The sequence below is a fragment of the Protopterus annectens genome, chromosome 5.part1 (assembly GCF_019279795.1).
Source record: "Protopterus annectens isolate FY-2018-M chromosome 5.part1, PAN1.0, whole genome shotgun sequence".
NCBI lineage: Eukaryota > Metazoa > Chordata > Ceratodontiformes > Protopteridae > Protopterus > Protopterus annectens.
The window spans coordinates 454232524-454245924 of NC_056736.1; the positions used below are offsets into that span (position 1 = coordinate 454232524).

At 38.0% G+C, this 13401-nt stretch overlaps 1 protein-coding gene across 1 annotated transcript in view; it reads left to right on the top strand.

Moving 5' to 3' along the window:
- The window catches only part of RCSD1 (RCSD domain containing 1), a 1115611-nt gene extending 1104243 nt beyond the window's left edge, over positions 1-11368 (top strand). The window contains exon 10 of the mRNA XM_044073103.1: positions 8670-11368. Coding sequence (XP_043929038.1) covers positions 8670-8699 — 30 coding nt within the window. The 3' untranslated portion in view covers positions 8700-11368. The remainder of the gene's footprint in view (positions 1-8669) is intronic.
- The last annotated feature ends 2033 nt before the right edge of the window (positions 11369-13401 follow it).

The following is a 13401-nucleotide window of genomic DNA, read 5'->3' on the forward strand; positions in this document are numbered from 1 at the left end:
AAAAAATCCCAGCTTACTCTGTCAAATGCTTTCCCTACGTCAAGACCCACCAACAACAGCAGTATTTTATTTCATTCTGCTTCACTCTGGATCATCGTCTCTCTATTAACTTTGTCAAATCTTTGCCTCCTCACCACAAAACCACATTAATTTATATCAATTTTGGCAACACCTTTGCCATTCTTTTTTACTAGTATAGACGTTAACATTTTATAATCATGGTTTAAAATGAAAATGGGTCTATATGTTGTTAGGTCTGATGGGTCTTTACTATCTTTAGGTATTACAGCCACCACCCTTTTTTCTAAGATGTTGGTGCTTCTCCTCCTTTTAAAATACTGTTAAACATAACATTCTAGATATGTATCTCTTTCTTCCCTTCTAACTTCCAAACTTCCACAGAAATACTATCTTTTCATAGAGACTTAACTGCAGAGTGATTATACATCACCATTTTTATCTCATTTCCTCCTATCTTAACTGCTAATTGTTGAGAATTTTTAAGCCTTATCTACCTCTAATCTTGGCATACTTAAATCTTCCATAGATATTTCTATTTTTGTTCTTCCTTGATTTCCACATTTCTCTGTTTGATACAAATTTTCATAAAATCTCCAAAATGTCTCTAATACTTCTACAGGATCTCTGGTTATTTTTTCTTATTATAGGCTCCTTAAGTTTGACAACAACCCTTTCTACTCCTGTTGCAAAGTCATTGTGCTAAAAGATTTTGTGCACTGGAGTTATTATCCAAAGACAGCTGCTTAACAGCAATCTTTCTAATCTTATACATGTTATCCAGACACTCCCTTATTTCCTGTTTAGCACTCTGCAGTTGTGCCTCTTCTTGTTCCTTGAAATTCCCCTTATTCTGCAATACTGTAAACTTTGTCAGCCACTCTAAATAATTTCTGTCATTTCTTAACCATATCTCTTTTTCTTTTATTTCCACCCTATTTTTAAATGCCATTCATTCACCCATCATTGTGTCACTGGTCAGCTGGGAGGACCTGTCATTCAGACAGCTGTCAGGAGTGCTTAGTGAGTTTTCATTATTCAGACCTCCCCTGGCCCTGCATTCACTCAGTGAAGTCGTAGGAAAGGGGTGTGCAATAGGCTGAGTACAAACAATGTCCCCTAACCTGTGCAAGGGACATTCCTTTCAAGCAGCCCTGCCACTCCCCCCCAAAAACAATGGAAAGTGTTTTCTCCAATTTCCAGCACGGTAATCAGACCCTACTGTTGTGCTCCTGAATGTGTACTACCCTCTCCATCCCAGAGGGAGGGGAAGTGGGCCATATCCATTTGCTGTACCCCTCCATGCCTGCCTCCTCCAGTGCTGGGGCTACTAACTGAATTCCATGCACCTAGGTCACACTCATGGCTCCCTCTGTCTGTGCCATGGAGCCAGGCTTCAAGATTAATAATCATATTTCAGTCTCTGCATGTAATTAAATAGTGATTTGTGAATTTCAACAGTAAATTTATTACTGAAGATATAAATTCCATCTGGCCAGAGCATGGAGAATAAATGTTTAAAATCAATAAAGGTCTCTCAAGCCTGTTAACTGTAAAAAAAGTAAAAGTACTTACCTGAATTAGCAGTATTAGAGTCAATGATATTTAATTTTCTTCACAAAAATGGCTACACCCAATGTAATTTATTAAATACTAGTGATTAAAATGGCTTTAATCCACTTTTCATTTACAGAGTCTCACTGATCATTTAGAATGTGAGTTTCTTGAATAAGTGAAATCTGTGCCCCAGGTGTAAAGATTAAGTACAAATTAGTCTGCATGGATTGAAAACATATCTTCTGTTTAAGAGTTATTTTTTATTACTGGTTTTCACTTTACTGAAGTTCTAAAAGTCAAAGTTAACCAATGGCTAAGAGGAATACTTAGCTCTGGTCAACTAGGAGCTGATGGTTTATACAGTAAGTTCTCATGTGCTTGTGAAACTTTCACAGGTGAAATAGTACAAGACATTAATCACTAGCGATGGGGGTTGCTCTTGAACTCTATAAAATAGAAAAACATTCTAGCCCTTACCCAGGCAAAATCCAGTACTGAATTTCTAATCGTACAGGACATTATCAGTCTTTTCTCCTCTATTCAAAGTACCATAGAGGGCAGAAGCTCCACAACTAAAAGCTCACACTGAAGCTTATTACCCACTATATCATCAATTATATGCATTTAGGAAAGGCTACAGTACCATAATAGCACTGCTGTTTTTTTATATATACTCCATCTTGACTACCATGGATTATGGGTAAAATGACAAAAGGTTAGTTTTTGTGAACTTAACAAATTACTTCATATTAATAATGTATGATGTGTCATTTGCCGAACCGGCTTTATATGGCCAAAACAAGTCAGTATTATATTGGTCTACCAGTTACCTGTACAGTAGATCCTTTATCATAACTACTGGACTTGGGAAATTACAGACACCTCTAATAGCCAAGAGATACCCCAGTTCTCATTCTGCCACTGCTTACTATTTACACTGTCTTAAACTCATTTAACTTTTGATGTGGCACATCAGTAACATTACTTATGTTGATGACATGTTCCTGTATATTCATGTCCGTCACAAATAGAAACTGTCACCAAGCTACCAAACATCCTAGCACAACTGTGCCTTTGGTTGAAACAAACTGGGCTGTTTGTTAACCATATGAAGACCAAGATCATGCTCTTTGGTACCTAGAAACATCGCTTTGTGTTGAATAGTTCATGGAGTGTTACAGGCCCAGAATGTGACACTTTGTTGTATGTGCTATGCTGCAAATATCTTACCTTGGGGCATACCTATCAAATGTCTCTAATTTAGTAAACAACTGAGGATTACAGTTAGTCAATAATGCCAGATATTTAGAGTTTCATACTTTATATTTTTCAGAAAATGCTTGTTGATGCAAAACCTGTTGTTCTATTAACTTTCTAAATGAATTAGGATATTTAACCCCCCCCCCCCCAATTTTAGACCTTTGTCTCCCCTCTCATTAGTTTTGCTTTGTCCCTGTTTCTTGAACAGAGAAGTTGAGTACTGTGCCTTGGGGTATGGTTAGTCCTACCATGAACTTTCTAAAATCATATTCAGCAGTCTATTGGTAGGATATTTGCAGCGCTTGCAACCTGTTATACAATCACAAATGTTCCTACAAATGAAGTTAGACAGATATTAACAAAAGGGATTGCATTATATAGTATAGGACTTTTCTAATTATCCAAAAGCTGCATTCTACACAAAACAAAATTTGTAGGTTATTCAGGGTGCTAGGAACCAGCACCACTGCACTGCTGTGAAGGCTGCTAGATGGCATCCATAAAACAGATGGAAAAACTCAGAATTTTTACTTTGCTTACAAGCTGGTTACCCTTGAACAGAGCAGGTCATCAAATAAGCTCCTTCTTCTTCTTCTTCTTCCATTGAATGGCAGGGGAGTTTTGTGTCGAGTTGCCAGAGGGCCAATTTAGAGTGTCCATCCACCTGCAGCATGTCTTTGGGATGTGGGAGAACCTCTTGCTGTGAGGCAGCAATGCTAACCACTGCACCACCGTGGCCGCCCATCAAATAAGCTCCTTATTCTCAACAATTTGTCTAGAACCTTAAGGACCAGAGTATAAGCTGTAAACACCCTAGGTATCCTTCTGTACCCCACAGAATACTCCCATACAGCTTTTCAGTCCAGGGATCATAGATTTGGAATGCTTATTCTAACAGCCTAAAAGAAATACCATCACTTCCGTCTTATACTAATCAGTTTAAAATACTGCTGCTTCTGTAGCCATATGCAAATGCCAGGGTTCTGTTACCTAAGCTTTTAACAATCAGTACTAATGTAGCTTTTGTTATCAGATGGCTTTGGGGTCAGCATGCTACTAGCAATATTAAGATCCTTTATGTATAAAATTGTTATATCCTTAAGCTATCCTAATAGTGCTGTCATGTTATTGACTGCTATTGTGTGTTCTTGTTTTACATGTCTAGCATGTGGCACACAGGGTTAAGGCCATCAGCTGTAGTTCCTGTGGTCCAGGGTTTGATTTCCTCAACCCTTATTTGCCTACTGTGTTAACCCTGAGCAAGTCACTTAACCAAACATTGCTCCCAGATTGCCCCTGAAAAGGGAGTGCTTGTATCTGGTTAATAAATGGATATTAGTATTTTTGTGACTAAAAACTAATCAATTTAAAATACTGCTTCTTCTGGTAGCTGTATGCAAATGCCAGGGTGCTGTCACCTAAGCTTTTAACAATCAGTACTAATGTAGCTTTTGTTATCAGATGGCTTTGGGGTCAGCATGTTACTAGCAATATTAAGATCCTTTATGTATAAAAATGTTACATCCTTAAGCTAACCTAATAGTGCTGTCATGTTATTGACTGCTATTGTGTGTTCTTGTTTCACATGTCTAGCATGTGGCACAGAGGGTTAAGGCCATCAGCGGTAGTTCCTGTGGTCCAGGGTTTGATTTCCTCAGCCCTTATTTTCCTACTGTGTTGACCCTGAGCAAGTCACTTAACCAAACATTGCTCCCAGATTGCCCCTGAAAAGGGAGTGCTTGTACCTGGTTAATAAATGAATATTATTATTATTGTGACTAAAAACATCCGTTGCTATCCAGTACTGGATATTGTAACAATATGTTATTAAATTATGGCATTCTTCCTGTTAAAGTAAGATGATCTAGTTGAATGAATACTCACCCTAAGCAGATTGTTAAGAGAAAGCATATCATTATTTTAAATGTGTTTGTAGATACAAACTTTGCACTTTATGATGTTTATAATTACACATCATATTGACTCTTCAAAGGGAAAGTATTTATAATCAGTTTCAGTTAGGGTTCATATGTGTTTACTAGGCTAATGACCACAAGGGCCTTTTTAAGCCTAGCCATGCATCCCAAATCTCTGACAAGTTCTGATACCCTTGATAAGTGTAAGCATGGGCCTGGGAGATGAACCATTTACAGGTTACCTTAAGGAGTTCTTCTTTGGCAGAAATGAGAAATGAGATGGCTCAAGCAAGTATAGACTTTAAAATGTCTGTCACAAGGCCTATGTTTATGTCATGAAGTTTGAGGCTAACATAGCTTAAGTCCAGCTGTAGGTAGTGCTTGAAACTTCATTCTGGCAAACTAGACCAAGGTGGCTAACATACCCATATGGTTTTATTAAATGATGATATACTTCTCTCTTGACGATCTACTATGAAGGTAAGTACTAACACAGTTGCATGTTTCTGTGTTTTGTTCACCCTATTTGTTTTTGTTTCAAGTCTTTCAAGTGGTTAGGTTTGTGTGCCTTTCACAGTGAGCTCCTCTCAACTCTGTTTCCACTCCAACCACAACTAGAAAGATCTAGAGATGCGGTAGACCATCGGCTGTCTCATACACTGGCTGCATCTGCACCAAGGAGCAGTTGCCCAAGACTGCTAAAAGAAATTTATCAGGCATGAACAGGACTCCATTTCCATAGTTTCATAGGTGATTACTAGGCCAATGGTGTAAGAGCCTTTACAAGCCTAGCCAATAATACCCAAGATATGACACTGTTATATCTTAATTCCCCAGATGTGGGATGGGCTGGTATTAGGGTAGTGGGTCTTTGGCTGTTGGAGCCCTGAGTCATTTTCAACTGCCTCTGTCCAAAAGGGACAAGGACAGTACGCCAGGAGTGAATTTACAATTCACCATTAATTTATTCACATTCTTTTTGAAGAGCATGAGGGTCGGGCTTTGCTTTACGATGATGGAAGGTTTATTCCTTAGACAAGGTAGCCTTAGGGATATGAATCTGTCTGTCCAGCAAGTCCTGTTTGAATCACAAATAAGGTTCACGTCCATGGCAAGTATAACCCTCGTATAATGTTTCTTGCGAATATGTAACATCTTCATTTGGACCAGATCAGAGAATGCCTGATAGGTCAGGCATAAATCACCTCTCAATATAGGGCCTTTAGTCAGTCCATGTAAGACATGTGTCACACACTTTGTATTTTTTTTTAGTGAGAAACCTCTGGGGCCACTCCAGTTGGTGTAAGTGCCTAGTTAGGTATATGCATAAGGAAGCATTGTACTCGATTATGGGCATGATGAGGGCTGGGTACAATTGCACTATGACTTCCTTTGACCTTGATGCCATGCCTTTACTTATACGTTGAGCCACAAAGAAGTATTTCCTCACTACTATAGCTACCTGGTGGTCAAAGTTTAGATTACTATCTGTCTGCGTTCCTAGGTCCCTTACAACCGGGTCTACTTTTAGAGGTGTGCTATCAATATTATAATTTGCAGGGATATCTGATTTACTGAAAGGTATGATTACACATTTTTTAGCATGTAGTCTCAGACCATGGTATTAGCACCAATTGTTTGAAATTTTTAGGCCTGTCTTTAGGATGTCAGCATTGTTTGGGAATTCAAAGATTGCTCCCAGCTTACAGTCATCAGCAAACTTGATGAGTCAGAGACCCCCGACATTGTCATTCACTTCAGAGAAGTATACCAAACAGGAGGGGTCCTAACACTGAGCCCTGTGAGACACTGCTAGTAACAGTTTTTTATGGAAGTGGATTTGTCTATCTGGACAACATGTGCCCTGTCAGTAAGACAGTTTGCTATCCACCTGAGGATTTTGGGGTTTATGCCTAGCACAGTAAGTTTGTTTAGGATTCCTGACTGGGGGATTATATCAAAACCTTTGGCCAGGTCTACATAAGTGGTGTGTACCATTTTCCCCTCATTTGTGGCCCTGATGACTTTCATGAAGACGTCCACCAAATTGAGCAGTCAAGACCTCCCTCTGACAAAGCCAAATTGGGTCTGGTCCAAGGTTTGGAGATTTCCAATGTTGTTATTGATCAGGTCCATGACACTTCTCTCCATGACCATGCAGATAAGAGTGGTCAAGCTTATGAGTCTTTAGTTCCCTGTGTCAGTTGAAGGGCCTCCTTATGCAGTGGGATGATTGTTGCAGTCCTGATTTCCTCTGTGACAAATCCCATTTAGAGGCTGTGGTTAAACAGGGTTTCTAGTAGCCCTGATAGAGTCTGTTTTAAGTTATTTAAGAAGTATCCTGGAATGTTGTCCTTACTCATGGAGGCTGTATTTTTGGCTTTATCAAATACAGTAAGGATTTGGGTGTGGTAGGAGGTGATGAAGGGGAGAAGTTTGAACTGAACTTTTCGGCTAGCAGGTTTGCTGTAGTTCCAGGCTGGGTGTAACTGTTGCCATTCATGATTAACTCAGCACATTGTTAAGCAAGTCCCCTGAGGTTATTAACATAATTAAAAAAGCCATATGTGGGTCTATATGTTTGTTCCTTAGTGTTGGTATTAGTATTTTTGGTGCAATGCTGACAACCTGGTTTGCATTTTTCATGTGTGCATGTGACAGCTTTGCCTCCAATGGCATATTGTAGCTACATCTCTGATATACCATGTTAGTCTGCTGTAAAATTAAGTGGTTGTCAGTGAACATGAGGCAGTTACTGTACTGTGTCAGGATATGCATATCCACCAGGGCAGAAATAGAAATGACAGGGAAGCAGCTATCCTTTATATGAGATCCTTAGTAGATGGGGAAAGAGTAAGGGAGAGCCAATTAAAGGTCTAAGTGAGAGTGTTTAGTAGTATACTATAAAATGACCTGCAGTGGTGCTCCCCTCTGTGTAAACTGGCATTTCTTTGAACAGCTATGAACAGTGGGAGACTAAGGAGAGCATTTCCTATATAGGATTTTAAACTAGAGAGGTTTGTATACATACAAGGCATGGGTAACATTGTTTGCTTTTATACCAACAAAATGAAAGACTTTTACAGAGTTAAGACCTCAGGCCAATCAGATAAACCCACACTAAGCCATCCACCAGCAATTCCCAAATTGGATGGGTTGAATTAGCCCTCTGCTCCCACCAGAGTGAAGAATAAAACCCTTTTAATGTAAAACAAACTGGTGTTGAGCTCAAGTGCAGTAACAAATGCTTTACAAAAAAAAGGCAGAACTCCTGCAGTATCGAGAATCCTTGGAAATCAGTTTACAAACACAGAAAAACTTTGCAAAACTTAGAAATATTTTGGCAAACTCAGGAGAACTTTGGCTAACTCAGAACAGCTTTTACTGTTAATGCAGGCACCTCTGTACTGGGCATCTCTATAGCATCTACTGATTTTATTAATACATTCATTTTATTTGTAGTTTATGTAAGTAAAGAACGGGACTATTCTTTTGTAATGAAGTAAGTGTCTGTTGATGATATTTCAGGTAATGGAGCTGGTCAGTCAAGTTTTTTTTTCTCTGTGTGTGTGTGTTTTTTTGTCAGCTAAATTTAGAAAAGTACAATAAATGGCATGCAAAGTTGATGTCTCCAATAAGTCAACAGACCTTGTTGTAAAACAAATATTGGAAGCACAGCATATGCTTATATAAAGTTCAGTAATGAAATAACTAATCTTACCCTGTTATATAGTGCAAGCTGTGGTCTTAAAAACATTTTAATTTATATATTAGCACATGTACCAAGGACGTTATCTCTACTCATCTTTGTGCTTTGAGAGGCAGGCTTCTTTACAGATTATTCTTAGAAGAAGTTGCTCCACAGTTATGATGATGATGATGATGATAATTGTGTTTCTCTGCTTTTCTGTTCTCTAGGTTGCATCCACTCAGGACACAGAAAATTAGACAAACTGAAGCAATGGCTTTATCATTTACATTTCAGTCAGCGATTGTTCTGAATCTGTAGGCAGCTGGAAATGTTGAGAAACAAGATGCACTCAGCAGAAAGAACAGAATACATTGAAACCAGAGAACTAAAAAGTAAACTAAATTGAATAAATCAGTGCCTTTTTTGCCATAGTTGTTGTTTACTATAACAACGTATTTGTGCACATTTGTAATAGGTTAGTTGCTTAATATCTAAGCTGTAAAAAATCTACTTTGCAAAAAAATGCTAGATGATATGAATATGAAATGCTCTGCTTTCAATGCATTAATAGTGAAGATGCAGATGCATTGAGCGACAGGGTAACAAGGTGGAATGAGAGGCCTTATATTGTAACTTACCTGTATGGTGCGCCATATTAGGTCAACACAGCAAAAATATTCTCAGGGGTAAAGGAAATCAGTTTTTGTCTCGTGCTTTGCTGCCCTCCACAAGAATGCAGTATCACAAACAACTCTACACTGCTGGCTCACTCACATGAAAAACATATGTTCAACTGCTTATTTGGAGAATTAGTACCTTCACAATGAATTCTGAATATCGTGCTGTGACCTCAAGAAGATTAGGAGAGCAGAAGTCACTGAGATCAGTCATTTGTCTAAGACGTGCTGGCATCTGATGAAAATACGTCAGTCAGCTTCTTGCACTAGGTATAACTGTGCTAAGTAGGATATGTGATTTGGTTCACTGTATTATGCATTACAATGAAAAAGAAACAAGAATCGATGTCTGGGATTGTTATTCATTTTATATTGATATATAAATCCAGATTGCTGTCAATGTGTGAGTGTCCTGGCAGCATAAATGATTATGTTACAGCTGATTGAAACTTTATTCTTGTCACCTGTAGTTCATGATAAAAGCATATTTTAGGTCATGTTTATTATTATATTTACCAGTTTCATGTGAAAGAGTTATATATCTGAAGAAGGCTGTGATGACCACTCAGGATCAACATTAAGGAATCATTTGTAGTATTAGTATAAAATTACATATTTCTGCACCCATAATATTTGCAGTTGTCAGCGCCATCACTACTTACTTGTACTACAGCTACTTGTTCCACATTATCTTGCAAACTTGATAGGCTTTGTTGTTTAAATTGTATAGGAACTGTGTTTCTGTACTTCCAGTTTTGTGAATAAAATCTCATAAAGGATGACAACATGAATTTTCAGCATGTCACACTACTAAGTCAAAGTCACAATATCACTATCTCAAGATGATTTGAATTAAAATAGGAACAATATGTAAGCCATACCTGTCAAACTTGCAGCATTACAAATCAGCACTGGCCTTTGAAAATCATAACACAGGATTCACAAGGAACACTTTCTTATTTTTTCAGAATAGAAAGTTTTAAGAGGCTAGATTACATATAGTAAGTGATAACCAATTTTGCTGCAGTTCTATTATTTAATAATGGTGACACTTTCAAACAGGTGTGACTTGATGAAGAAAAATTGTAGTTAAGAGGAGTAAGGATAAAACAGAAAGTACCAAAATCATAGCACTGTGTCTAACCTGCAGCAATGAGAAGGCTCTAAAATAGTTGCTGCTCTTAATGTAATATGCTTACTCTGGTAAACCTGCCCAATTCCAAAAGACTTACTCTCTGTATAAGTGACTTATTCTGGTGTAAGGCCTGTCTATAAAGTAGGCATACATCAGAGAAAGTCATTTACACAGAGAGCAAGACTTTTGTAATTTGGGCATTTTGTCTCATGCCTTTGGTGTAGGTTGATTTCTTATCAGTGTTTCCAAGTCTTACATAATAAGACACCATATACAGTATGACATACAGGTTTGTAGCATTTCATCAGTTAACCTGCCACATTGCCTGTACAATAAGACATTGGCCTCTTTAATGATGTCTTTCTGCTATAAGGTGGTCATAGTCTTTAAATGTGGAGGCGTGCAGTTGACTTCCTTTCTCATTTCCTGTTAACACTGATAGCACTCTATACTCTGAAACTGCATTTAGGAACATGATCACCCATTTTGTTAGAAAAAGTAGGTACATGAAACCTTTATACATTGCTTGAATACCTTAGCATTGTTACAACATGCATAGAAGCGAAAGACGTTTTTAAAAACAATAAGTAAAATATCTTATAACAGCAATAAGGTAACTTTGTAATTTGGGCTTTTTGTTATTAACGTCAGCATGGTGACAGAGTGGTAAATATACCTTTTGGTGCAAATTACAGAATTATTTGAAATTATAAGACCATCTTTCCATGTTAATAAAACAAAAGTGAAATGAATATCATTTAATTTCACTTGTTACGACCAATTCCATGTTCAGTCTCTGTAGTCTGACAGCCACATATGTGCTTTGATTGGCACCCTTATTTAAAATTAATTGCAACTTATTCTAGGGCTAGTTGATGTGCTCAGTGGACTGATATAAGAAAACAATATGCTGTTTGTAATGGTATTGTATTTGCACAAAGCTCTCTGACTAGCATGCACTAGTGGCCTGTTCATTTGGTCATGTCTGACTGTTTTTCCTGCAGCTTTAAGATCTGCATTGTACTGAACTAAAGTCTGCTGCAAATTTGGCAGAACCTTTGTTTTTTACTTATGTATTAAAATTATATTAAATAAAGCAGTCATCCAGTCTGAATTTTTGTGGCATTTTATAATGTTTGAGTGTATTTTGAAAGTTGTAAACGTTAAGAGTTGGCACCTTGACAACAGATTTATTTTGTGTGTTTTAACAGAAGCTTACCATTAACTGATTATAATGACAATAAACTGGGATGTATAAAGTGCCCCATAAGGCAAGGCATTCAATGTGGAAGAAGCTGAGAAAATTAGAATTACAAAGTATCCCTTTTCTGGGACAGAGTAGCCCTTGATGTACCAGATATAATAGCTTGTAACCCTTTAGCAAATCAGTCAGATGTTCTTTGTGTTTCACTGTTGCAGTCATCACACTTGGGTTATCTGCCTGCAGGTAGCCCTCAGCTGGCCTGAACACCAGAGACTTAGTATTTTTGGGTCAGATGCTGTCACTCCAAGACTGACGTCAGGTCGTCAGGGGTATAAAAACAGGCAGCCGACGCCATTACATCAGTCTTTCATGCTGAGGAGCCAGAAGCAGAAGCAGTTTGCATGAGTGCCGGTTGGCCGCTACCTGAGTTTTCATTTACAAATTGAATCATCCTGAAGTCTTCTAAAGCTAAGTACCCCGTTGGGGATCCTTTTTTCTTGCTCTAACTGATGTCTGAAAAAGTTAAAAATTGTTTTGCCTGTGGAAAGCAAATACCACACTGAGATTTTCATTCTTCCTGCGTCACCTGTTTAGGCCCAGACCACGACATACCTCGCTGTTGGTTTTGTGACTTGTTCAACACCCGAACTATTCATCATCGGGCCCTTATTGTCACTAAATATGTTTGTTCTCGATCTCCGTATTCTGAAATGGCTTCGGTAAGCCATCCGACTACTGATATTCCGAAAAAACGTAAGGATAAAGACAGAGACAGACCGCACAGGTCCAAAGCTGCTGGCCATGATTCTGTTAAGCTAGTTGCCTGTTTGCTGGTACTGAGTGAGGTGCTTTCGCAGCCCCTAATGCCTGCTTTAATGGATTTGAAGGCCTCTACCGAGACCCATTCGGAGTCTAAAATAGATCTAGGTAGATTAGCTTTTCTACTAGGAATAAATTTAAAGCCTTTGGACAAAAGATGAAAATGCTCTTCATTTAATTCTATATTACTCTAGTTAAAAATCTTAAAATCATCTAATGTAAAAACATTACCCTGTCTAAAAATAGTTGTATTACCTTGTCCTTCCAGAGTTAATGGTAGTTCCATCTGAAGTTGGGTTTGTACTGTGGGAGATGGACAGGATTCTGATTCCGAATCCTGTCCGACCTCCGTAAAGGGGGAGTTTCTAAAGAATTAGAATGATTGTCATGCTCTCCATACTCAACTTCTTGTTGAACAAAATCTACTGCTGCATTTTCGTTGTAATGGTGGGCTATATTAAATCTAAAGGTTGAAGGTTTAGGCAGGGGCAATAAAACAAATTATAACTAGAGAATGGAATAGGTTTACTGAGATTTCTGACCTTGAGACACTTAAAAATAAAAATCTGACTTTTATTTTCCGTAAGGATGTAAATTTTAAACAATTTTTTGAGTTTGGGAAAGTAAATACTTCTTCAAAAAGACCAGGTACTTTCAAATGTGGTAGTTGTCCACAATGCCCTTTAATACACAATAGGGGTAGTATTCTAGTTACATCAAGAAACAGGGAGATTGTCAGCAAATGTTTTTCCAACTGTAACACCAATGGTGTGGTATACATGGCTACTTGTAAGGTTTGTACTTCATTCTACATAGGCAAAACGGAGAGAAAATTAAGAAATCGTATTTATGAACACAGTTATGAAATTAGGAAGCAAAATAATAAAAATGCCCTTTACAGACATACTTTGATTTGTCCGCAAGCAACTTTTCTTTTTTATGTTTTGGAAACAGTACCCAAGGAATTGAGAGGGGGTATGTGGGAGGCAAAACTCGAATATAGGGAGTTATTTTGGCAGATTGTCTTAGATTCCACAAAACCCCCAGGTTTAAACAACATGATTTCTATTACTTCTGTTTTGAAACTAAGAGCTGCTAAATTGTGATTTGAGAACTAGCCACAA